This window comes from Lemur catta, chromosome 2 (assembly GCF_020740605.2).
Source record: "Lemur catta isolate mLemCat1 chromosome 2, mLemCat1.pri, whole genome shotgun sequence".
NCBI lineage: Eukaryota > Metazoa > Chordata > Mammalia > Primates > Lemuridae > Lemur > Lemur catta.
In genome coordinates this window covers 50953760-50980131 of record NC_059129.1, presented here as the reverse complement: position 1 = coordinate 50980131, position 26372 = coordinate 50953760, and the positions used below count along the sequence as shown (strand labels likewise).

Here is a 26372-nt window from a genome sequence, read left to right as displayed (position 1 = left end):
CAGCAGGGACGAGCATGGACCCTGTGTGGGTTGTCAGGGTGGCAGGGAGGGAGTCAGTCACACTGGATGTGGGATGGACGGAACAGCGAGTGGGAAATAAATGTTGGTGGGGAAGCATGAGGCCAGGTCGTTGAGGACCTTGAAAGCTACCATGATGTGCTCTACAGCTCTTCAAAATGACAGGTGTGTGGACTTTGTTGACATATGGAAATATGTGTTTGGGAAAAAAAATTAGAATGCAAAAGAGTATGTACAAACTGACAGCTGTGTAAACATGTTGTGGTCTGGTGAGCTTAGAGATCAGAAGGGCATCTGCAGTACTATAAATATTCGAGTTCATCACTTTTTATTTATTTTTCTGTAAATACTTAGTGAAAACTAAGAATTAAACAGGATGCCAGGCCAAGGGGTTTGGCTTTTAACCTGTGGACATCCATGAGGAGTCACCGCAGGTTCTTTTTTTTTGTGTGTGTGGCAGAGTCTCACTCTGTTGCCCTGAGCAGTGGCATCATCATAGCTCACAGCAACCTCAAACTCCTGGGCTCAAGCGATCCTCTTGCCTCAGCCTCCCAAGTAGCTGGGACTACAGGCATGCACCATAATGCCCAGATAATTTTTCTATTTTTAGTAGAGACGGGGTCTTGCTCTTGCTAGGGCTGGTCTTGAACTCCTGAGCTCAAGCAATCTTCCCACCTCAGCCTCCCAGAGTGCTAGGATCACAGGCATGAGCCACTGCCCTCGGCCTATTTTTTTAATTGAGATGTAATTCATATATAGTCAGTCCTCACTGTTCGCATATTCTGTATTTGCAAATTTTCCTAATGGTTAGAATTTATTTGTGACCCCAGGATCAATACTCATTATTAGTGGTCATTTGTGGACACACACAGAGCAGGGAGAATTTTGAGTTTCCTGATGCACAGTTCCCAGCTGAACAAGAGGACACTTTGTTTTCTTGTTTCAGCTGTTGTAACATAAACAAGTGTCTCTTTCTGTTTAGTGCCACGTTTTTCATATTTCTTTTTGTTTTTTCTTGGTGGTTTCACTGTTTAAAATGGCCCCAAGCGTAGTGCTGACATGCTTGCTAGTGTCCCACGTGCAAGAGGCTGTGATGTGCCTTACAGAGGAAATGCACGTGCTAGGCATGAATGATAGTGCTGGTGGCCATGAGTTCAATGCTAATGAATCAACAAAACTTCTTAACATGTCTTCAAACATAGACACACAAAAAACAAGGTTATGTATTGATCAGATGATAGCAGTGTGACCAGAGGTTCTCAGGAACCTAACCCTTTATTTTCCCTAGGAGCAATGGGTCAGTATTCACTAATATGGTGGTCGCTGGAACTTTACAGAACATAACTATCACCAATAATGAGAATTAGCTGTATCGTATAAGATTCACCTTTTTAAACGCACTCTTTTATATCTTAGTCTACTCACAAGATTGCACAACCATCACTGTCATCGCAGATTTTCAGCAGTAAAATGCCCTCACAGAGCAGCAATTTGAGAATTATCTGTCTTTCCCTGTCCCCTGATCGCTCTCTGGTCCCTTTCAGAATGCCCAGGAAAACCATGGACTGGCTGTGCCTACACCCTCTGTCCCGGAAGACTTTGCAGACAAAGAAGTGACAGGTAAGGGGACCATGGGCATGGGGCTTTTCCACCTTTCATTCTTTCCTTCTTGGGCATTGGATTGAAAAGCCAAGCATGTGGCCCACCTCCACAGCTGGTGACACAGCCAGGGTCCCCAGGCCTCTTGGTTACTGGCTGCAGTGGGCAGGAGCAGTGAGGAGAGCCAGGGTAAGAGAAGGATGTTGAAGGAACAAAGCCAGAGCAGGGACAAGAGCAGCGTGAAGTGATGGAAAAATTCTGGAGTCAGAATGATGTGGCCTTCGGCCCCAGCTCCCCACGGATTAGCTGTGCTCCCTCTCCTGCTTCTGTATCTTCCGATGGACAATGGAAACAAGAGTTCCAGTTTGGACGAATAAATGAAGTGTTGGATGGGATTTAAGACACTATGTCACACCTCTGCTCAAAACCCACCAGTGACTTCCCACGTCACTCAAAGCAAAGGCTCTTGCAAGCACTGCCATGTTGCCTCCTTTCTTTCTCCTCCCGAACAGCCTGACTGCAGGGTCTCCTGCTGCTCCTGAAATACCTCAGGCACATTTCCACCTTGGGGTCTTCGCACTGCGGGCCCTTCGGCCTAGAATGCTCTTCCGTCAGACGTCTGTGCGGCTCTCTCCCTCACTCCTTCCCTCTTTGCTCAAATGTCACCTTCTCGGCGAGGCCTTTCCTGACCACCCTATTTAGATTGTGCCCTCAGCCTGCTCCCCTGTTGGCTTCCCCCCATAGCATTCCTCATCTAACGTGGTAATAACTTGCTGTGTTCCGTTAAAGCAGAAGCTCCAGGCGGGCCCGCATTTTGTCTGTTTTTTATTTTGTTTTTTACCACTGTACCCCAGCTCCTAACTCAGCGTCTGACACTTGAGTGCTCCGGGAATGTCAATTTTCTCCTCCCCCAGCCTTGGTCTCTTGCTTTTGAGGTAGATAGTTGGGAGGAGCCCTTCAGAGCAGCATGGTCCCCAGGTTTGCTGCGCTGTGTGCTGGGGACTGAGAGGAGGGGAGTGAAGGAAGTGGACTGTGGGAGAGGGGCTGGGACTGGGTCCAAGGACGGAGGGATGTGGGGTGCTGGGGCCAGGGGCACTCTGCATCTCTTTAGTGCCCGGACTGTCCAGGTCGTCTTCCTCTGCACATCCCTGTTCCACCCCACAGTCCACATTCTGCTCCAGAAGTTCTCTGCGAGGTGGAAACATCGGTTCTTAGTAGATTCAGGGTCTTTCAAAAGCAGGCATTGTTTGTGCAGGCTGCTCCCTCCTCCCATGACTTCCTGCCTCTCTCCCGCATTCCCTATCTGTCCTACACAGTCTGAAATCTTAAGCTCAGCCGGCGGTAGTCAAAGTAGTTAACTATTTATTAAGTGCCTATTATGGGCCTGGGACTGTGATAAGCCCTTTACCTGTATTTGCATGAATTCTCTCATTTAACCCTCAAAACAGCTTTATGAGGTAAGCACTGACATTATGCCCCTTTGATAGACGATGAAACTGAGCCTCAGCAAGGTTAGTGTGTACAAGGTCCCACATCTAGTAAGCGGTAGAGCTGGGATTTGAACCCTGGCCTTTCTGGCTTTGTCAAGGTCAAGGTCCCAGCAAGAAAGAGATGCGTATTCAGTGGGGATAACTGAAGAGAGTTTCGTAAAGGGACAGTGTACAAGACTGTAAGCATGGGTAGGTGACAAAGTGGATGGTGACGCCCAGAGACTGACAACGGTGGGAGATGCCACTCCCCCTCAGCCGTGGGAGGCGGGGAGTAGCACCCGACAGGAACTGCGGTCTGCGGTGGAGGAAAGGCAGCTGCTGCCACCCTGTGACCCAGCCAGCAGGCAGCCGGGGCACCAGCGCCCTGGCCTCTCTGGTTCCGCCTGCCCTCAAGGGTAAGGGAGTCCAGGTGCAGGGCAGGGCAGGGTGGAGTCCTCCCCAGGGGGGACTCTGGGGAGGCAAATGGAGAATATTCGGTATCCAAAGTAGAATGAAGGGGGCCACTCCCAGGACAGCTCAGGACACTGGTTGCTCCCTCGCTTGGTGTTCAGGAGAAAACGGGCCCGTTATTTTCTTGGGGGCCTACAGAGATTGGCAAGGCTGGTCTGCCTTGTCCTCCTCCTCATCGTCACCTCTCCCTTCTTTCAGGTAGCACCTCGCTAGTCAACGGCAACCTCCGCTTGTACAGCTCTGTGGGTGACCTCAGGCCTGGGCACTATGGCCAGGATCTACTCATCCCCCCACCTCCCCCAGGCCCAGCCCCAGGGCCCCCCCAGGACACTTCACAACCTCCAGGGGAGTCCCCACCACCACCTCCACCTTCCACAGCTCCCCCACCACCCCCCCTGCTGCTGGAACCCCCACCCCCATCCCCGCCCAGCATGGCCCCACCTCCGCCCCCAGTATCGGGGGCCCTATCCCCACCGTCCGCCCTTTCCTCCCCATCCACACCCACCCCTCCTGACTTCATTCCCCCTGCCCCACCCTCAGCCTTTCTAGCCCCCCCACCGCCCCCTGTGCCAGCCCCAACACCCCCAGCTCCAGTGACTTCTCACACAATGGAGACTCGTCTCATTCCCCCTGGGGGTGTCACCAAGTGGAAATCAGAGATAGCACTGAATGGCAGGCAGCCAGAGGCCCCCAGAACCAGCCCCCCCCGGAGCCCTGCTGAGCCAAAGGGGAGCACCCTGGGACCTAAGCCAGAGCCCCACCTCACCTTCCCCCGTTCGTTCAAAGTGCCTCCCCCAACCCCAGTCAGGACTTCATCCATCCCAGTTCAAGAAGCACAAGGGGCTCCCCCAGAGGGAGAGGGGGACACCAAGAAGGCTTCCAGCCGACTCCCACTGCCTCCCAGCTTCCACATCCGCCCTGCATCCCAGGTCTACCCAGACAGGGCCCCGGAGCCAGACCGCGCTGGGGAGCCCAGGGCTGTGGCACCAGCTAGTCCCCTGCTCCGTCAGTCCCAGTCCCAGACAAATGAACAAGCTGGGATTCCACCCCCAGCCCCTCCCCTGCCCCCTCCTGCACCCCCTCACCCTCCCCCAGCACCACCCCTTCCCCCGGCTGCCCCTCCTTTGCCTTCTGTTGAGAAGGCAGCCCCTCCACCTGCTGGGGTTCCCAAAAGCCCCAAATCCAGTTCTCCTGCTCTCAAACCCAAACCCAAGCCCCCTAGCCCGGAGGACACAGCCTCATCAGCACCCATGGACTGGCGGGACCCCAGCCAGATGGAAAAGCTGCGGAGTGAGCTGGCAGCCTATCTCTGCGGCGCCAGGAGAGAGGACCGACTCCTCAGTCACAGGCCAGGCCCAACGGTGGCCTCTCAGGGCAAGGAGGGCAGGAAAGGCCTCAGCCTGCCAGAGAAGGAGGTTCCTCCAAGCCTGCCAGAGACAGAGATCTCACCAGGTATTCCTGAGAAGAGTCTCCACAGCAGCAGCCTGCCAGGGGGAGACACAGCCCCCAGCCTGACCCTCCCCCCTGTGGACTATGTCCCCAAAGACTCCCCAACTCCCAGCGTGCGGCAGATCCGGAGCGAGCTGGAGGCCCGGCTTTCGTCCTCAGCAGAGAAGGAAGCCAAGCCCAGCATAGGGTCTCTGCCGCCCAAGCCTCGGCTAGAAGGGGGAAGAATCTTTGAAAATGGGGCTGGTAATGGCAGACTCTCCAAACCTGTGGGTAAGAATCCACCACCTCTATCCACCACTCCTGTGCCAACCACACCACCCCAGGCCAAGGCCACACGGGGGCCAGCGACACCACCCAAGCCCACGCCTGGGCCAGCCACACCACCGAAGGCCACACTGGAGCCAGCAACACCACCCAACACCACACCTGGGCCTGTTGTACCACCTACAGTCACAACTCTGCCCACTACATCATCCCAACTGATGGCAGAGAAGGATCTAGTCCCAGCTGAGCAGTGGGAGAAGCCAGAATCTCAAGACATTTCCATTCCCTCCCAGCCAAGGGCAGAAGGGCCCCCCTCAGAGGCCACTAGGCTGCGCACGGGGGGAGCCCTCTCATCTCCAGCCCTCCCACCAAAGACATCCCCTGGCCGGGAAGAGGTGCCGTTTCTCTACAAGCCCCATCGCAGCCAGAACAGCCCCAGCAGAGAGGTTGCAGTGGTGATGCCCAACCCGGCCAGAGGAGAGGCTACAGGGTCTGGAGAGCCTGTGGAGGTGAAGGAGCCCCAGGGGCTGCCAGCCAAACCCCCGGCCTCGGCCCAGCCTGCTGATGACCTCCTCAGGCACCCAGTGACCGGGGAGGTGGTGGAGCGGGGCTCCCCAATGGCCCTACTCCTGGCAGCCAGGCAGAGGGCACAGAAGGGGAGGCCTGGAGGGGCTGTCTTAGGTCGGTCCTCCCTGCCAGGGAGTATCCGTGGCCACGGCCACCAACCCGAGGCCTTGGCCGGCTCCAACAGCATCTTTTACAGCCAGGGCCGGCCCAACTCCTTCACCGTGGTCCCCAAGTCACCCAAGGAGCCTGAGAAGGACTCCCAGCTGACCTCGACAGCGCAGCCCACGACATCCCGCCCGTGGAAGCCCCAGCCCCGCAGAGACCCAGAGGGCACAGAGCCAAGCGGCAGGCACAACTGGACAAAGGCGGAGCCCCAGGCCCCCGCGGCTTGGGAAAGACCAGCTCCCTCCCACCTCCCGCGGGGCCGCCCGCTGCCCAAGTCCTTCTCCTCCCCACCCTCCCCTTCGTACAAGAAAGAGGAGGAGGAGGAAAAAGAGTTCAGCTTTGAGGTCATCCCGCCGCCGCCAGAGTTCAGCAATGACCCTGAGCCCCCGGCCCCGACCCTCCAGTATCTGGGCCGCCGCCTCGGCTCCCCTCCTCGGAACCACTTCTCGGACTCGGGGCAGCCCCGGGACGCGGGCCCCGCAGCGCCCCCGGCCCGCGGCTTCTCGAGCTTCCCGGCGGGTGCGCGCTACGACGGGGCCGGGGCCGGGGCCCTGGAGCGCTTCTCGGGCGGGGGCCGTTCGCTCATCAAGAAGCGCCTGTACGTCGGGGAGCCCCACCGCAGCCCCGGGCTGCCCCGCGGCGGCGCCGGCCGCAGCCTCAGCACGCCCAACTGCTTCGGGCCGCAGCCCGCAGGGCCCTTCGGAGCGCCCGGGGGCCCCGAGATGCGGCGCGTCAACTCGGCGGGCCGCGCGCCCCCCGGCGGCCGGCAGGCGGGGAGGCCGTCCCTGGAGGGCGCCGCCCGGGCGGCCGGGGACGCCAAGCACAGAGCGCCCGGCGGCGCCGACTACGGCTTCGCCCCTGCGACGGGCAGGTGAGCCGGGGCCGGGCTGGTGGAGGGAGCCTGGGGGCTGGAAGCCAGGTGAGGCCCATGGAGGCGCTTACCCTGGGCCACAGAGGAGCCGACCAGGCCGTGGCCGTGCGTCTACGTCTGCTTTTCTCCTCCTCTGCCTGCAGGCAGGAAGGGCAGGAGGTCCACTAGCCCTAAGAGGGCGCGGTTGGCGTTTCCCTTACCTGCTGCTCATTTCCCTGTTCTCTCTCCCCCGCCCCTGCTCCTCTTCTCGCTCCCCTCTCCGACCCTCTAGGTGGGATTTCCCAGCAACACAGATGGGTCCAGACCCGGGCTGGAGTGAGGGTTCTGAGGGAAAGGGTATTAGGCCATAAGGGGAGCCCTGTGTCTGGTGGACTGGGGTCCCTCCCTGGCCTTGATAAGCTCGGGGTTTGTGGGGGCAGACGCGACGGGGCTGAGCCACATTGCCAGGTCCCTGGGGGAGATGGGAGGGGTGTTGGTTAACCAGCTGCAGATATTAAGCTGACCTCTCTTGCTCTCCCCCAGGTCTCCCCACAGCACCCCCCACTACGGAAGCCCCATCAACACGTTTACTGTGAGACCTGGGACCCGCCATCCCATCTCCTATGCCTACTCGGGGGCCCATCGGAAAGCCACCTCCTGAGCCCCAAGTTCCCTCAGCTCTACTCGAAGGAGTTGGATCTGGGCACTTGCTTTTGCAGGGGTGGGAGGGACACAGCAGGTGTTAGGCAGCCTGACTCAGATGTGGATGGAACTTTGCGCCCCGAAGACAGAGGGATGGACAATGAAAGAGAAGCAGCCGTGCGGCCTGTGCAGATCAAGAGTGCTGTTTCCCAAAGCACTGGCATGGCTGCGGACTGTTGACACATGGGGATGGGAGGGGAAGGCGGGAAGACAGGAAGAACCTTTAAGGGCCTGGGCTCTGAGTTTCTGATATCTGGTACTATCTGCTGTAGCAAGACTTATTTAAAGCGGTTTTACAAGCATGTCCTACTGAGCAGGTTCTCAAAGCAAGGGGTGGGGCGCTGACTCTGTCAGGCCCTCGAAAGGGGCCAAGGCCCAGCCCCAGCCAGGTGGGGGTACAGGGCACTACAGGTAGATCTCTTTAGCTTCCGTCAGTTGCCACCCCAAGAGGTGATACCCGGGGAGCCTACCCACATTGAGGTGGGACCAGGAATGTACATGCACAACACACGGAGAAGACACTGGAACAGAGCCCTTTGCATTGGCCAAGGCCAGAAATAAGGGGATTGATGGTTCATTTTTCCTTGGCCCTGGCCCTTAGCTACAGGGAAGCCTAGAGAGAGGAGATTTGGCAAGTTTGGAATGGGAGACTGAGGATTAGCCTTGCTTTACTTTTTTTTTTTTTTTTTTTTTTTGAGACAGAGTCTGGCTCTGTTGCCCTGGGTAGAGTGTAGTGGTGTAATCGTAGCTCACTGCAACCTCAAATTCCTGGGCTCAAGGGATCCTCCTGCCTCAGCCTCCTGGGACTACAGGTGCACACCATGATGCTAATTTTTCTATTTTTAGTAGAGATGGGGTTTCATTCTTGCTCAGGCTGGTCTTGAACTCCTGAGGTCAAGCGATCCTCCCACCTCAGCCTCCCAGAGTGCTAGGATTACAGGCAGGAGCTGCTTTTCTATTCAGACCTATGCAGCCATGATTTAGGGGATTGGGCCCGAGGAGCTATGAGGTGTGGGGCTTGACACCAGAGGCCTTACGTGGCCGGGTCTTATGTGGAAGTTGGAGCAGGCATTATTCCTAACCCTGATACTACAAGTCACCAATATTATTGAGGCCTTAAAAAGTATAGCCAAGATGCTAGAAGGCCTTGGAGAGTGAGAGGCAGCAGAGATGGGAATAGAGGTTTGAGAGGAATTTGCTGCCAATTGGGAATGTGTTTTGGAAGGTCAAGAGTGGTAGGGCTGGGCCAGTTCGGAGCAGGGGAGACCTATCAGTAGAGTGACCATTTGTCCGCCTGGGCAGTCCAGAGTTATGGTTGTTTTCCAGTGAATTAGACTGCCTTCCACTTTTAACAAAAGTCCAGGTTGGGGTGATATATGGTCACCAGACATATCAGAAGACAGTATTTCTTGGTCTGGTTTCCCTGTCTTCAGTCCTGGTGAACCTCAGCAAGAAGGAAGGACAGGGGAGGAGTCCACCTCAGAGGGGTAGGCCAGTGGGGGGACAGCCAGGAAGCAGCTCCCTTTGGGAGCAAGATGTAGGGCCCTCATGATTTATGGTAACCAGCTGAGGTGCCAGGTTATGAGGACAGCAGGTGAGCTACCTCAGGGAAGAAAGTGCAAGGGTGGGTGGGCGCCCAGATAGCCAAGGCCGCAACCCTGATGGGGCAGGGTCTGGTACCTGTGTTCAAGAAGTAACCCCTTCCCACCCCACCACACAATGCCAGCACTGGCTCTCTCTATATGTATGTATTCCCTGGACAATGTTTTATAAAAGCTCAATTTATCTTTCATGTTAAGGCTTGAGGGGTGGGGCGTGGAATCCCAGCTGTATATTGCCCTGGGGTGGGCAGGAAAGGGCTGAGTCTTGCTTGGCTTGGGAAATTAACAAGCCAGTTTGGACTGGCCTCCAGCTCTGTGGCTGTGGATGGATGACGGGGTGCTCCCGGGGTGTGATGAGAGGCTGGGAGAGCTCAGCTGGGGAAGGCGGAGCACAGGGGCTGGCTGGACAGATGCGCCATTTTGCTGGGCCCAACTTTCTCTTCTGAGCCTTAGGTCTTCTCGTTCTCTGAATCCCTTAGGGGAAGGAGCAGAGCTGAAGCTGATAATAAACTGTGTCCTTAAGCAAGTCTCTTTGACCCTCTGAACCTCAGTTTCTTCTGTAAAACATGCATGATAATAATACCTACCTCATAAAGCTGTTGTGAAGGTTAGAGACAGTCATGCATGCATTTAACAAGGACTTGGGTGACTACTAGATGCCATGCACTGTGCTTAGCACAGATAGACAGCAGTCAACACCCGATACGACTCCTGTTCATGGCAAGATTATAGTCTAGTGGAGGGGAGGGGATAAAAAGAGAGCACATAAAAACATCACAAATGACAGTAAGTGGTAGGAGAGGAAAGAACAAGGCGCATGAGAGAATAACCAGGGGGTAGGGGACAGGAGTGGATTTAGTTTACCAGGGTTTATGACCCCAAGAGGTCAGGGAGGGCCTCTTGAGGTGGTGACATTTACACTGACTTAGGCAGAGCATCCAGCACATGCCTGGAACTCAGCAGCTGCTCAACAAATGGCATCTTTGGGTGATGACTACCTTACATTTGCGTGTAGTCCATCCATAATTCTTTGACATGGCGTCTTCTCTGAAGCCTCTACCTATCGTGCATGTTTCACAGAGCTGTTCCTGCCAACACTCACCCACCCCCAGCAAAAAACTTCCAGAAAAGACAGAACTGGGGAAGTCATCTCAAGACAGCATCAGAGAGCTGTGCCTCCTCCTCCCAGTTTTTGTGGGGAGTTGTTGGAAAAGGGAGGATGACTCCCTTATTTGCCAATGTGGGCTTCCAGGAAGGGCCTCGCAGGCCTCTCCCAACCATGGAGCTTCCTCGTTCTGTCTCTCAGCATCCCCCTGCCGTGATGTCCTCATCCTGGTAACCCAGAGTGGGGACAAGGGCCCCAGCTCCCAGCAGGGCTTGGGGCTCCAAATCTGGCTTGTCGCCCCTCCCCGGCCCCTTCTGTTTCCCCCTCACTTGACATGGGAGGGGCACAGAGGTTAACCCAGCCTGGGGGAGGGCGTGCGTGGGACAAGGGCCTATATCCTGGCTCTGCCTCTGACAAACTGTGTGACCTTGGGTGTCCACTAACTCACCTGAAAAGGGATAGACTTGTGCTGTGTGTGGGTGTGACATTTTGTTGGGTCCCTGACCTCTTTGAGGAGCTGATGAGAGCCATGGGTCCCCACCAGAAAGAGGCTGCATGTGCATTTTTACACTTTATTTCACATGCTCCACAGATCCCCAAATTCAGGCCCATGGACTTCACGTTGAAACCCCTGCAGTGACAGCGGTCGAGGTGACCAACACCTACCTACTTGACCCTGACAGTTTGGAAAATTCATTCATTGTCTCATTTACTCCTGACAACCCTCTAAAATGTGCTGGCTGTGTAATATTCCTAATCCCATTTTGTTGATGAAGAGAGGAAGCTCCAAGAAGAGAAGTGAGTTGCTAAAATAGCCCACCTGACTCGAAACTGTTCTGCACACTTCCCCACAGCGGCCTCCCTTCTAGCTGTATCCATTCTCATCCATTCATCCTCTCCCAATCCTGCCCCATCCAATTTTATCTTTCTATCAGAGTAGGGGAAAGCTATTCTAGTGCCAAAAGGTTTGGGCGGGACAGATGTTCCTGGATCAGGCTGGGCACACCTTGGTTTCTGAAACCTCCTCACTGCTCCCTGGGTGTGGCCCAAGCCCCAGTGGCCAGAACCCCACCTCTGTTGAAAGGCCCAGCCTGGCCCAAAGCAGCAGCTGGGGCAGGTCCCAGGAAAGGCTGTGCTGGAAGCCCTGGACCTGGTATCTGCAATGTGTAAAGGGGCCTCTCCCTCCTCCCAAAAAAGTCAAGCTCAGCTTTCCCTAAGGCCAGACTTGTTTAGGGAGAGAAGCTTCCTCTCACTCCAGGTGAGCCTTGGGCTCCTTTCTGTGCAAAGCTTTCAGATAGATGTGACTTTGGAACACGGAGAGGTGAGGGAGGGGCCCCCTCACCGCTGAGTTGTCAGGCAGGCCTGCCCCTACCTGCTTGCTGCCTGCCCAGCCCCAGCGGCCTGTGGCCACTTTCATCTCTGCAGCTCAAAGGCAATGCTGGCGTCCCATCATTAGTCAGCTCTCCAGGCTAGGTGGCCAGTGACACCAGGTAGAGAGCCTGGGCCCCCTCCCTCCAAACCCCCAGGGATTGCCAGTTGCTGCAGACCTGCTTTTGGGGCCTTTGGGGATGCTTTTGGCCAGGAAGGCAAGAAAAGGTGCTCTTCTGGAAGAGAGAAAGAGACCAAGGCAATTTATTATGAATATTCCTTCATCTGCATGGATAGTCCTGTACTCCCCTGCCCAATTCTCAGAGCCCTAGAAGCTTCGTTTGCATTTGGCACAGGGAGCCACTCCTCCCTCTTTCTCCTCCTTGAGAACTGTTCTCTGAGCTTCTACAGAATGACGTGCTCCGATCCTCTCCTGCCTTCCACACTGGCTCCCTTCCTGCACCCAGGTGTCTTGGCACCCTGTCCGTGGCCCTCCAGGCTTCTTTCTCTCTACTGTCTTCTTCAGAAGACTGAGTGTCACCCCCTGCTCGCCTGCACCAGAGGGCCACCTTTCTAACTTTGGAAGTGCCTCGTGCACGTGTCCACGTGGATGCCTGGCCCTCCACGCAGACTCAGCCCCTCCAAGAGGAACTATTCTCCCCTTTACTTCCTTCTCACACAATTGTGAGACCACAGTAGCCGGACCAATGGCCCCACCACCCCCAAATACTCGTTCCTGCCCCACTGTGGGGACCCCTCTGCTTCCTCAGGGCCAACTCACTGTCAAGGCCCAGCTGGGATGGGAGCTCCTGCAGGAAGCCTGCCCCAGCCCTGCGCCGCCCAGAGACCTCTCCCTCCTCCACAGCTCACCCCACTTCCTCATCTGCGGGCCTCAGCTCTGACATCTCACACCTACTAGGCCACTGCAGCTCCTGCTAAAGGCTCCACAGCCCCTGTCCCCCAGCTAGTGCTCCATGTTTCTGTCCCCCAGCAGCTATAAGCTCCACAACACAAGGACTGCCTGTCTTACTCAACACCTATGCCCAGCATCTAGTGCTGCTCCTGGCACTAGCAGGCTCGGCATGTGCTTGTTGAGGAACACAATTAGTACTTAATCACATATTGTCAGGCACTGTTTAAGTTCCTTAAGGGCAAAGGCCATGTTGCCTATGGACTGGGTGAACATCTAACCCCATTGTTTCTAGAATTGTGTAACCTAATCTAATGCTGGGATGGGCCTCTAAGGTTTCATCATAAACATGTCAGGATGCCATGGAGTGGCTCCTGCCTGGAAGGCTGAGACAGGATGCCCTCCAAGTGGAGCCATGAGGCACTAGGATGTGATGGTACCAGGTGAGGGAGTTCTGGTCCTTAAAAAGGGCTAGGGCTTGGGCATCTCAGGCAGCCCGCACTACAGGCAGGGCTCTGTACCTGCCACTCAGCCATTCAAGAGGGTTAGCCAGCCACCTGGGGCTGCGGCTCCCACAATCCAAGCAACTCGCACGCACTCTGTTTACTTCCCTTTTGAGCTCCTTTAGTCTTCAGAAGCCTTATTTGGTGTCCCAGCCTATCTCAGCTGTGCTACGGGGACCAAGTGTACAGTTTCTGTCAAATACAGGCCAGAGAACTGAGAAGGAGTAGCACCTCTGGGGCCGGGGTGGCAGAAGCCAGCCAGGCCCGACCTGTTCACCGTCCCTCCCCACCCCCACACCTGGAGAGGAGAGCCTTAGAGTTCTAGATTCGGTTTCCATGACGTAGCGAACTCCTGCACAGGGTTCCCAGGGCCTAGCAGGGATCTAAGCACAGAGTGGGGACTCATCAACTTGTGCATTGAATCTCTTCCCCCTCTGTAGGATAATTACTCCTAGTGCTACCCCCAGACATGGGACACTTGCTTCTCATTCTTGAAAATTAAATTTCTTCAATATTGCACAGACTGAGCCGTCTGCCTCCTTTCACCTTCCCTCACTGCAGGGGAATGTCTCCTGCCACTTCTCATGTTTGCCTTAGTTCATTTCCTGGGCCATTCAAGAGGCTTTGGTAGGCTCCTGCATTCCTTCCCTCGTTTTCACTCTCTCTCATATCTATCTCTTTCTCTCTCCGTTTCCCTTTCATCTCCCTCTCTCCCTCCCTCTGTCTCTGTTTCTATCTCTCTTCCTCCCCCCACCCACCTGTCTGTCATCTTCCTCCATTTTGGCTCATAACTTTCCGGCATTTGTCCCAAATACCTAAGGGCGGCACAGGATTCCAGCCACTCGATGCAACACCGCTAGGGGGCGCTACTCAGTACCGGCAAAGGAACCGGGCAAGAGGCTCCCAGGTGGCGCAGGAGACAGACACTCACACAAGTGACTGGGCTGTGGAGCAGGAGAATACAAAGTTCTCCCGCCCAGGAGAGCCCATGGGGCGCTGTTGGCCGAGCCCTGTGGGTGGCCTCCCTTGCTGGCCTGTCACAGGTCCCCGAGGCTGCCCTCAGCCCTGTGGCCCTAGTGGCAGCACGTGCATGAGCTGGGCAGAGGAAGGAGGGCTGCCCTTTGTGCGCTTGATTTCCCTACCGAGTGTGCTATTGCCTTTTGGTGACCTCTCTTGGCCATTTAAAGCTGCCCTAGACACTCACTGTAACCTGATTTCCCCAGGGAGAGGGGAGCGGGGTGAGCAGAGGGCATCTGTGTGCTTTGCCCTGGTGTCCGGCACTGCCGTCCTAGCTGGGCGTCCCCGAGTCGGCGCTGGCCAGCAGGTGGCGCTTTGCCCCCAGGCGCCGGCACCTGGGGGGAGTTCAGGTTCAGACTTAGATTCGACTGAGGTGGACGTGGCTCCTCCTCCGATCCAAGCGCAGAGCTAAGTGCTGTCCCGCACACCGGTCATGCTCAAACTCAGAAGCACATCAAAAGTACTTGTCAAAACATAGGTGCCAGGGACTTGTTCCCAGAGCTCCCAATTCAGTGGTTTGTAGTGGAGCCAGAGAATTCACATTTCTAACAAGTTCCCAGGTGGGGCTGCCAGTCCTGATGGTACAGGGACCACACACTTTGAGAACAGCCGCTGTGCAGTATCACATTTAATCACCCTGGCCCCTCTGGGCAGGTAGTATCACTCCAGCTTACCAGTGAATAAACTACAGTCCCCACAAGCCTAGTGACCTTGCCAAGGCCACACAGCTGGAGGAAGGTAGCGACCAAACTGCACTGGCTGCTCTGTCCTCCGCGGCCAGGACAGTGTGGCTGGGTGGGTGTGGCAGCACCTCTCCAAATTCCTGTCCCAAGGCTGGCAGTAAGAAAAGAGGGCAGGTTTGAGAGGTGGTCACGAGGTCACTCTTGCCTGGGCGTCACTCTTTGGGTGTGCACGGTGTTTTAAAGACAGTTTTGCTTCTATTTAAGTCTAGCCTCATGACAATGGCCAGCAAGCACTCACAGTGGGTGCTGCTTTGCCCTGACACCCTCCCTCTTCAGGACGGGGTGCTCACTCCCCCAGCCAGCTGGGTGCTCTCAGTCTGGTCTCTCCCAGGACTGTTCTTCCAGGAGAGAGCCACCTCACCCAAGGTCACCCACTCCCTAGGGCAGGCCACATTCGCTGACCTGTCTCTCCCCTCAGCTCAGGAAAACTCCAAAGGGCTACACAGCACAGGCCCCTCCACTGCGCAGGCAGCCCGGCTTCTCCCCCTGCCTGCGCGGCTGCCACTTCCACACAGGTGTGCATCCTGCCGTCCCAATAAACTTCCTGCACGCAAATTTCAGTCTCCCAGGGAGCCTGTCCTGCAATGACTTGTTAGGTACCAGGCATTATTCTAAGCACGTTACACACATTATTTCTTGTGATCCTCCCAAGAACCCCAGGAGGTAGGTATTTTTGTTACTGAAAGGCTAAGTAACTTGCCCAAGGTCACAGAATTCCTAGGCAAGTAGCTGGGCTCTGAAGTATTATACAACAATGTCTTCCAGAACATTCCTGTGGTCTAGCTTCAGAGCAATTAAACACAAGAAACAGTGAAGATAGAATATCTTCTGCCTCCAGTTCTCTACCAGCCTCTTGCTAGTGCCTGAACATGCAGCCTGGTGTTTTATTTCAGTTTAGTGATTCTCATCCAGGGGGTGATCTTGCTCCCCAGAGGACCTCTGGCAATATCTGGAGTCATTTTCTGGTTAACCTAGGGGGATCCTAAGGGAATTTGGTAGGTAAAGGCCAAGGATGCCACTAAATGTCCTACAGTGCGTAGGGCAGCTCCTCACAATAAATCCAGCCCCAAATGTCAGTAGTGTTGAACTTACAAACCTGCAGTCTAGCCTGAAGCCTGGTCTCCTGGCTGCTTTTACCCTGAAGGAGTCCCAGTGTGATGGCAGCTTAGGAGTAGACTTTGGTGAAGGTCGTCAGAGATACTTGAGCATGGGGGTAGAGAGAGGTTTGGAGGGCAAACCTCCAAGGACTTCACAATCCTCGAAGAACAAGTATTATCCCAAGTTGGTTCAGGGGAAGATCACACAAAGCTTCTGGTTAATACCAGCAGCTGGGCTCTGCAGGCACCTCTTTTCCTCGAGCAGGAAGCTCCTATGGTTACACAGTGGGCCAGGCGTTCTCTACTGTCCTCCCAACTCCCCTATAAATATGAACACAGTGGCGGGGAGGGTGTCCTTCTCCCTGAGCTTCCAGCTCTGTCTGGACAAGTCCACCTCTACAAGATAAGGAGGGTTCAGAGAAGCCAGTCACTTTGCTGTTTTCTGCCTAAAAGTTTCCCCAAGAAATCTTATTCTGTGTTTACACAGCATGGCTAGAAGCGAGTGTTTCTGAGCCCTGGCACGCCCAGATCTTACCAAGGAAGACAGCCTTAAACAGGCGACTCCCTACCCCATTACTACACTGTGCATGTGTCTAGGGGAGTCAGGAGGAGGGCAAAGAATGCTGGTCCACTGTAGAACAAAACAAAATAAAACAAAATGAACAAAACAAAAAGAACACAACCACTCACTGGGATCATGGCTATTCATGCAGATAGAGAACTGCAGCCTGTCAATCCTTCCAAGTATTCTAGATAGGTTCTCTCCTTAGATCTATGAAAAGGTAAGCCCTGGATAATATAGATGACATCCTCCTACCTCACCCATCCCTCCTACCTCACCCATCCTCCTACCTCACCCATACCCCTACCTCCTTGATACTCCCAGAGCTCTTCCCTAAATGCCATTCATAGAGCCAACTACCCACTCAGTGTTTCCACCTGACTTCTAATGGCATCTCAAACCTAACAGGAGCACAGCTGAGTGCGGAGTCCTGCCTGGCCACCAAAATGAGTCTTCTCCATCTCAGGGAGTGGTACCTGCATTCTGCCCTGAGCCCTCTTTCACACTCTGCATCTAATCCATCAGCAAATCCTACAGCTTAACTTTAAGATTTACCCACCACTTCTCATTATTTCTTACCTCTTCAACTACCACACACTTAGTCCAAGCCACTATCATTTTTTTGCCTCCTTACCTGGTCTCTCTGCTCCCACCTTACGATGGAAGTCAATTCTCAACACAGCATCCAGGATGAGTCTATTAAACCTAAGGGAGACGACCTCACTCCTCTGTTCAACCTGCCCCGCTCATAGTAAACACTAATGTCTACGATGCCCACAAGGTCCCACCTGGTCAAGCCCTCCCTCACCTCTGGCCTTACCCCTGCCACTCTGCCACTTACCCCTCCAGGTCAGCTATACTGAATGCCTTAAATACGCCAAGGCCACTCCTGCCTCAGGGCCTTTGTACTTGCTGTTCCTGCACCACCAATGCTCTTTTCCAGCTATCTGGTCTCCATTCAAATGTCTCCTTCTTGGAGGGGACAGGCCTACCCTAGTCCCTCCACAAAAGAGCAATACCCTTCCTGCCCCACACTCCCTGTTCTCATTACCCTGCTTTATTTTTTTCCTCAGTACTTAGCACCACATTATGTGGGATATATTTATTTGTTTATCTCTGGCTCTCTTCCTTCTCCCTTCCAAATCAAGTTATTTAATGCCCATTTTCCACTGGTTCTGCTTTTTAATTTCATATACTATTGTCATCTACTGTTTTTCTTATAAGCTCCCTCTAATCTGTTATGGAATAAAAAGAAATGTAAAAAGGGAACCAGCTCACTAGCACCTGGTTTAAGGCAGACCAGTGCTTCTAATATTTTTCTACTAAGATTTCCAAACAGAAAAGTGGAACAGACATGCTATCCTGCTTCCTCAAACATTAGGAGAGAAGTCTGAAGCTGCCACTAAAAAAAGCAAAATTTCAGGGCCGGGCGTGGTGGCTCACGCCTGTAATCCTAGCACTCTGGGAGGCCGAGGCAGGTGATTGTTTGAGCTCAGGAGTTTGAGACCAGCCTCAGCAAGAGTGAGCCCCTGCCTCTACTAAAAATAGAAAGAAATTATATGGACAGCTAAAAATATATATAGAAAAATTAGCCGGGCACGGTGGTGCATGCCTGTAGTTCCAGCTACTCAGGAGGCTGAGGCAGGAGGATCGCTTGAGCCCAGGAGTTTGAGGTTGCTGTGAGCTAGGCTGACGCCACGGCACTCACTCTAGCCCGGGCAACAGAGCGAGACTCTGTCTCAAAAAAAAAAAAAAAAAAAGCAAAATTTCTTTGAGGCTTTACTTTTCATGGACATTTTATACTTTATTTCCTAATATATTCACATGTCTTCAACCATAAAACTTTTGCTCCAAACTTTTTCAGTAAAAATAACCCCACCAGAAAGGTGCTCAGTGTGAACTGCTGCAGATCTGGGGTCCCCAGGGTTCCCTGTCTGCCCCTGCCTGGATGTTTACCCAGGGTTGGGAGTTGGGGGGTGGGACTGGGCACACACTCTCCTTGAGGGGAGTGAATTAGCTGGAGCTAGTGAGGGCCTCGCTGGAGTCCTGAGTTCTAGTCCCAGCTCTGGCACCTACTACAGATGCTCAGTGACCTTGGGCAGGTCCCCCTACTTTAGTTTGGCCTTAGTTTCCTGAAGGAGTTGGGTTTGTAAGCTTAGTTCCCGCCAGGCTGAATATAACAACAGGCTTTACTTCTGAACAAGATCAGATGGAAGAAGCTGGGGTGTGGAGGGGCAGGTGGCGGTGAGAGCAGGGCTGAGGTGCTCTGGCAGGGTGTGGGCTGCCGGAGGGAGGCCTCAGTGGTGGCAGTGGCTCCTGGAGGACCCAGAGCTGGGCTGCTCAGCTCTCGCCTGAGCAGTAGAAAGTTCTGCAGTGAAGGGGGCTGGAGGGCCAGGCTGTGTCTGGGGCTGGGCTTTCTGGAGGTGGGGGAGATGCCCATCTAAACTTCCAAAAGAGGCAGAGATACCAACTCATCTGTGCCAACATCTGGAACAAAGGCCAAGAACACAGCCCTCCTACATCACCCTCTTCTCCCCCTCCCCACTCAGGCAGCACAGTGGAGGGGCAGCCCTGCTACTCTCCAACACCTCCTGGTCCTGCTTGTCACCTGCAGTTTCCAGATGCTTGGTCCTAAACCCAGCCCCCGGCCACCCATCAGCTCTGGGGCATGGAGGCAGCTCAGGGAAGAGTGTCAATACCATCCACGAGTGTCACTTATCATGCCTAATATCACATCTCTCAATGACCCCTGTGAGGCATTATTTGCCTGCTGTATATTAATATATGAGGAAGGTGCGACTCAGAGCAATTCGGTCACTTGCAGCTCAAGGAGCAGACTGCAGGGGCTGGCCGCAGACCTGGCATGCTCTGGGGGCCGTCAGGCATCTTTCCACCTGTCACAGTGCTTGGCATTTAGGGGCAGGAAGGGGTGGGGGATAAGAATGTCAGGGGAGTGGAAAGAAAAACAGAAAAAAATCAACCAAAAAAATCCCAAGATACAGAACATGCATTTCACATGCCACCACCTGTGTGACAACACAAGAATCCATTCCTGTGTGTTTATGCTCTCACAGAATAGCTCTGAAGACACCAGTAATCATGGCTGTTTCTGGGGTGACTGAGAAAGGGGACGAGAAGGAGGACGGCTTAGTTTTTACTGTGTGTCCTTTTGTGCCTTTCGATTTTGCACTGTATCCGTTCATTACGTGAGTTAATGTACAGCACTTAAAATCCTACCTGGCGCACAGCAAGCGCTACACAAATGTACGCACTATATAAATGTAAGCTATTATTATTATTTACAAATCATGTAAGATCATTTTGAGGGGGAGACCCTGGGAGGGAGGGAGTGCTGGGCTGGGCTGTGGGTGCGCGGGTCGGCCCTGTGCGGGGAGGCTACTGGACGGCAGGGCTCCTGGGTGCCTCCTGGAGCTCAGGAGGGGTGCAGGCCTCCCTCGGACAAGCTGGGGACACACTTCCTGACAAGATCCCAGAGTTCCAGAGCATCCCATGCCGCCAGAGGAAGGCTTCAGGTGAGGCCACGAGACATGGTGCACTCAGGCTCCGTGGCGAGGGCCTCTGAGGAGGACAAAGTATTCCAGAGGACACGGCAGGATGAATCTCGGGCTCCTCAAGGACAGGGTCCACTACCTCCGGGTTGGCTGAGTGACCTTCCAGAGGGCTGTAGCTGGCCCTGTCACCTGGGCGATCCAGACAGGGGCCAGGTCCCCTGGTGCTGACAAGCTTGTGGGGACGGCGTCCTGCACCGGCAAGGGTCGGAAGGAGGACAGAACTCAGGTTTGCCTACGCGTGTGTCTTTCGGTGGTTCTTCTGGAGACCGACCTCCTTGGGGAGCACTTGGTAGCTCATGACGAAGTCTAACAATTCTCCAGACTGCCCCTGGCCTCACGAACGTGGGGAAGAAAAACTGCTTTGCTCGTTCTCTTTGGATTGTCAGGGGAGAGTGACGGAGGAAGGGGACAGCTTGTGACACCAGAGAGGGGATGGCACAGATCAGGGGAGTAGCTGTGATGCGCTATACGGTTTGTTTCCCCACAGCAACGCAGAGTTTCCGAGGGAGTTGATCGCTTCACAGATCCACACACCTGGAGGATGATCCCTGAACTGAAAGGACCGCGGTGCCCACAGCACTCCTGGGACAGTGGGGAAAGCTGTGTAGGGACAACTCCTTGGCTCCCTCCTTGGCCAGGCTTATCCTGGGGATGCTGCCTTTCAAAGTTACACCACGGAAAAGCTCACCTCAGTCATAATAACAGAAATGCAAACTACAGCTATTCTGAAATGCCATTTTTCACTCATCAGACTGGCAAACTATTAAACACATTGTGTTGGCCAGGGTGTGGGGAAATAGGCCTCTTTTTCCTGGCAGGAGGCTGAATTGGCACAACCCCCACGGGCAGCATGTGGCAATAGCTGCTGACTTCGTCTGCTTGGGCTGCTGTAACCAAGTACTGTGAACTGGGTGGCTTGTAACTCACAGAAACGTATTCTCACAGTCTGCAGGCTGGGAACGCCAAGGTCAAGGAAGATTCAGTGCCTGGTGAGGACCTATTTTCTGGCTCACAGATGGCGCATTCTCAATGTGTCTGTCCTCATATGGTGGAAGGGGGAAGGCAGCTCTCTGAGGCCTCTTTTATAAGGACACTAATCCCATTCATGAGGGCTCCGCTCTCATGACCTAACCACCTCCTAAAAGGTCCCATGTCCTAACATTATTGCTTTGGGGGTGAGGATTTTAACATGGATTTTGGGGGCACACAAATACTCAGACCATAGCCACTACCAACACGTTAAATACATATATTATGGACTAGGAATTCTGCTTCTAGGAAGTTGGCCTGCAGATACGCCAGCAAAATGGCTTCATGTCATTGCAGCGTTGTCTGTTGGAAACATTCTCAATTTCTCTAAATAGAAACTTAATCAAGTTGGGATAAGATATACAATGGGACACTCCACAGCCATAAAAACAAATGAGGAAGCTCTTTATGTACCAGGAATGACCTCCAAGAGACAGTAAGTGGGGAAAACGCAAGTACAGAAGAGGGTATGCAGTATGCCACCATTTGTGTAAAAAAAGGAAAAAATGTATATGTCTGTATTTGCTTGTGCACAGAATATCTCTGGAAACAAGGGTTGCATGTTGGGAGGGGCTGTGGTGGTATTTTAGAACAGCCTTTGTTCCCTGTGGGGGACTCTATCTCCTCTACCCCTGGGAAGAGGCGATACCTCCCACCCATCCAAGAAAGGAGCCCCCTCCGACCTGCTGCTCTCCCCATGCAGCGGGAAGACGTGTGGTTAGGAAGGCAGGGCCATGCCATTTAGTGGCTTGGTGACCTCACCTCTAAGCCTGTTTCCTCCTCTGTCCAGCAGCAAGCATAATAGTACTATCAGTAATGAGATGATACATGTGTAAATGGGGTAATAATTGTACCAACCTCATTAGGTTATTGTGAGGATTAACAGAGTTAATCTACGTGAAGTGCTCAGCACAGGGCCTGGCGTGGAGCGAGTGCTCAGGAAATGGATTTGCTCCAAAATACCTCTTGGTTTCTCATCTGCATTTCTTATCCTTACAGGATCAAAACCCAAACTCCTCAGCAAGGTCAACAAGGACCCCAGGGTCTACCACCAACCTTCACTTCCACACTCAGCCCTTGCCACTCCCTCGTATGCTGCGTTCTCTGTTCCCGCTGCCTAGGATGCCCTTCCTTCTTTTGCTTGACTTGGTCAACTTCAAGGTCCAGCTCAAAAGTCACCAGCCGGCCAGGCACGGTGGCTCACGCCTATAATCCTAGCACTCTGGGAGGCCAAGGCGGGTGGATCGCTCGAGGTCAGGAGTTCGAGACCAGCCTGAGCAAGAGTGAGACCCCATCTCTACCAAAAATAGAAAGAAATGATTTGGACAGCTAAAAATCTATACAGAAAAAATTAGCTGGGCATGGTGGCGTATGCCTGTAGTCCCAGCTACTCGGGAGGCTGAGGCAGTAGGATCGCTTAAGCCCAGGAGTTTGAGGTTGCTGTGAGCTAGGCTGACGCCACGGCACTCACTCTAGCCTGGGCAACAAAGCGAGACTCTGTCTCAAAAAAAAAAAAAAAAAAAAAAGTCACCAGGCCAGAAGGTGTTTGTGCTCCCTCCCCTACAATGGCAGAGCACCTGGGTGCACCTCTATGGGGTGTCACCACACCGCATGGTGATTATGTCCTTCATCGCAGCTGATACACACACAGTTGTGGTTATAATAAAAGGAATAGGGAAAAAAAAACACTCAACTCTATTCAAAACCACAATAAGATCCAGTTTTCTACCTATCAGACTAGCAAACTTCAATGAGTTCCAAGACACTGAGGTGGCAGAGACAGACCCGCAGATGGGAGTGTCAACTGGTACATATTCCGAGAAGGGGGCAACATCCGTCCACATTCAGTGGGCACACAGAGCAAAATGACATAGCACGAAGCTCCTCACTGCATCAGTGCTGACATAGCAGAAAGCTGGAAACTACCTAAGGGCCCATCAGCTAGGGACTGGGAAACAAGCCATGGCAGAGCCATACGACCAACATCATGCAGCTATGGAACAGAGAGAAGCTCTTTATTATTGACATGGAACATTGCCAAAAGATACACTGAGAGGTAGGGGAAAAGCATGGATAGTTTATACAGTATCTACCGTTGTATAAAATGGGGAGAAAATATATACAAGTATTTGCATTGAATGCATAGAATTTCTGGAAGCATACATAAGATAATATTAACAGTAACATACTAGTAGCCTCCAGGGATAACTGTGAATCAGGGAAACAGGGGAGGAGGGAGATGCTTAGTTATTATTTACAACTTTTTCTTTCTTTTAAATTTTACACTGTATACAAATCTATTCAAAATTAAATAACTTTTTAACAAAGGAGGAAAAGAAAAGCTAACAATAAGATGGAGATGAGGGTAAGCCCCAGGCTCTGAAAGGAGGAAAAATACCTTGAGCTTGTTCCCAGGAGTGAGAGAGTCCATGGCAAAGCTCTACCCTCAGGCCAGTCGCCCCCAGCTGCACCTGGGCACGGCAGTTGATGTTCAGAGAATTAACAACTTGTTTCAGTACGAGCCTGAGTAAAACAGAAGAATGATAAACCCACCATCAGTAGCTGAGGAAAATTCATAAATGAATGTATAACATCATTCAAAAGAAATAGAATTAGAGTCTGGGGGCCCAAGACTCTTTCATTATGACAAAAACTGACAAGGCTCAGGCTGTTCCTCTTGTACCCACAAAGCCACTTCTAAGAGCCTCCCAGGATCCTGATGATCTATTTAAAAGCCTTTGAAGGCCAGGTATGGTGGCTCATGCCTGTAGTCCTAGCACTTTGGGAGGTCACAGCAGGAAGATAGCTTGAGCCTAGGAGTTTGAGCCCAGCCTGGGCAACAGAGCAAGACTCCATCTCGACAAAATATAGAAAACTTAGCCAGGCATGGTGGTACGGGTCCCAGCTACTAGGGAGGCTGAGGCAGGAGGATCACCTGAGCATAGAAGTTTAAGGTTGCAGTGAGCCATGATGACGCCACTGCACTCCAGCCTGGGTGACTGAGCAAGACCTTGTTTCTCCCTCTCTCTCTCTCACACACACACACACACACACACACACACACACACACACACACACACACACAAAGCCTCTGAAGATCAAGAAATTACCTAGGTAAAGGAGCATGGGGCAAGGCCCCTTCCAACCCTGGACCTCATGTGACCTCTATGGGAAAGGCCCACCAGAGAAATGTACAGGAATACCTGTCAGCTCAAACAACCCCTTTCTTGTGCAACCTTGATTCAAAGCAGGCAGAAATGTCCCAAAACCCAACCTGCCTAGCCAGGGTACAATCTGAGGGCGACTACCGCCAAGTGAACCTCTGCTGGCTTTATGAGGCAGAAGGCTGGTCACAGCTGACACCAAACTAGCCTCAAAAGAGATGTGACAACAGGGACACAGGAGCCTCAGGGGCTGTGCCACAGCAGGCACCAGGCACCCTGTTCAGTGGCTGAGTCCTCACAGGCTGAGTCAACATCCCACCTCGCCTGCCCTCCCCACTCCTTACTCACCTCTTCCTGAAGCTTCACTTGCTAACCCCACCCTGTTCGGAACTCAGCACTGGCTTCAGTGCTTAAGTCCTTAAGTCCAACCCTCTAATGACAGTTGCTCTCCTCTGTCTTGGTAAGTGGAGTTAAAAACAGGTTCCTGTGTGTTTATCTGTCTCCCTGACGACCCGGCTGACTCCCCGGGGAAAGGGAGTCATCTGTAGGTTTATGTTTCCTCCCTCTCCCTTGGTACAGGGCTCAGGCTGCAGTAAGTAGTCATACTTGGCCTTGCTGACCGGCTGGCTGGCTCTCCTGGGGCCAGGACTAAGCTCCCCCCAGTTTTAGGGTGGCTAGCTGTCCCCTGCTGAATCGTGTTTGGCAAATGCCAAACTATGCAGGCCTGACTGGAAGAGAAATAGCGTCCCCCAGACCCGCTTCCAGCCAGAATGACCCCAAGTCGACTCCTGTCACTCCCTTGCTACTCGTCTCCCTCTGAATGACATCCAAGGCCCTTCATCAGGCCCATGAGGCTTTGCACGTGCGGCCCCTCCTCCTCCCCGACTCCCTCTTGCACCCTCGTCCTGCTCCTGCCCAGATATATAGCCCCTTGCTGTCCAGGGCGCTCACCCCCGCCTCAGAGCAAGTGCGCTTGCTGTTCCCCCTGCAAGGCTTTTCCATGTGGCTGGCCCTGTCACTGCATTCGGTCTATGCTCAAAGAGAACTTTCCTTTCCCACCCTGTGTAAAACAGCAGCCCCTGCAGCAACCGCTCCTTCCCCTGCTGTCCTATTGTGCTGCGAAGGTGCCTTTCACCCGCCTCTCCAGACCCACCCTCGCTAGGCCCTGGAGGCTGGCGCTGGTGTGGCTGCATCCACAGACTCATGCCCGCTGCCTTCCGCTCAGCAGAGGGCAGGGGTACGCTGGAGGCAGGGAGAAGAATGAGGTCAGGGTATTCGTTTCCCAGGGTGGCTCCCTCCGTGCAGGGTGGCGGCGCCGCCTGGGCTCCTGCACCTGAGGCCTCAGCTCTTGCAGAAGACTCTCCCACCCCCCCAGCCCCCCAGGTCCTGGTAACTACCACCTCCTCTTCCCTGTACCAGCCCAGGTGCTACGCTAACCCTCCTGCTTCCCCTGTACCTTGCTCACACCTTTGGAGGTAATCCCTTTATTAAACCGTCCCCAAATGACCCAACCCAGGTATGCTGTCACTTTCCTTTCGAGCCCCTAAATTCACTACCTGACATTACATGTCTGTTGTGAGCTGCCTGTCCCCCGACTAGACCATAAGCTCAGAGACTGTGGGGATCTTGTTACTAACTCTCCACCGTATCCCAGTATCTGTAGCCACACCTGCACACAGCAGGAGCTCAGTAAATGTTTGCTGAATGACTGAACAAGGAAGCATCAGAGTGACCTGCAGAGAGGCTACAGGGCTGCGAGGACAGGCAAGGCTTTAGGAAGTGACGGGGAGCAAGGGCTCCGTGAAGGTGCAGGCAGCAGCCGTGGTGGGAACGGCCTGCTCTGCTTGGGGCATAAAGACCCTAGTTTATATCCTTCTTAGCACATCTCCACGTCTGTAATGATTTGGGTTCTGTTTTCTTTGTATGTCTTCCCACTAGAATGAATTCCCCGCAGGTGGGGACCACGTCTGTCTTGTTCACCACGGTATCCTTAGAGCTGGCACAGTGCCTGGCAAACACAGAAGGCACTAGATCCATATTCGTTGAATAAATGAAAAGAAAAATGAGTTATCCAAAAGAAACAGTGAATTGGCAGAGGGCCTCAAAAGCCCGGTGGGGCAGTTTGGACTTGGAGTGAAAAGCAGTAG

The 26372-nt window shown here is 53.6% G+C and overlaps 3 protein-coding genes across 3 annotated transcripts in view; 1 reads left to right on the top strand and 2 right to left on the bottom strand.

The window, feature by feature from the left end:
* The window catches only part of C2H6orf132 (chromosome 2 C6orf132 homolog), a 31468-nt gene extending 23247 nt beyond the window's left edge, over positions 1-8221 (top strand). Inside the window, exons 3-5 of the mRNA XM_045541931.1 lie at positions 1563-1638; positions 3756-6873; positions 7396-8221. Coding sequence (XP_045397887.1) covers positions 1563-1638; positions 3756-6873; positions 7396-7513 — 3312 coding nt within the window. The 3' untranslated portion in view covers positions 7514-8221. The remainder of the gene's footprint in view (positions 1-1562; positions 1639-3755; positions 6874-7395) is intronic.
* Positions 1-23577, bottom strand: part of GUCA1ANB (GUCA1A neighbor) — a 63751-nt gene extending 40174 nt beyond the window's left edge. The window contains exon 1 of the mRNA XM_045541939.1: positions 23460-23577. Coding sequence (XP_045397895.1) covers positions 23460-23492 — 33 coding nt within the window. The 5' untranslated portion in view covers positions 23493-23577. The remainder of the gene's footprint in view (positions 1-23459) is intronic.
* Positions 23061-26372, bottom strand: part of TAF8 (TATA-box binding protein associated factor 8) — a 30580-nt gene continuing 27268 nt past the window's right edge. Inside the window, exon 7 of the mRNA XM_045541937.1 lies at positions 23061-23584. Coding sequence (XP_045397893.1) covers positions 23561-23584 — 24 coding nt within the window. The 3' untranslated portion in view covers positions 23061-23560. The remainder of the gene's footprint in view (positions 23585-26372) is intronic.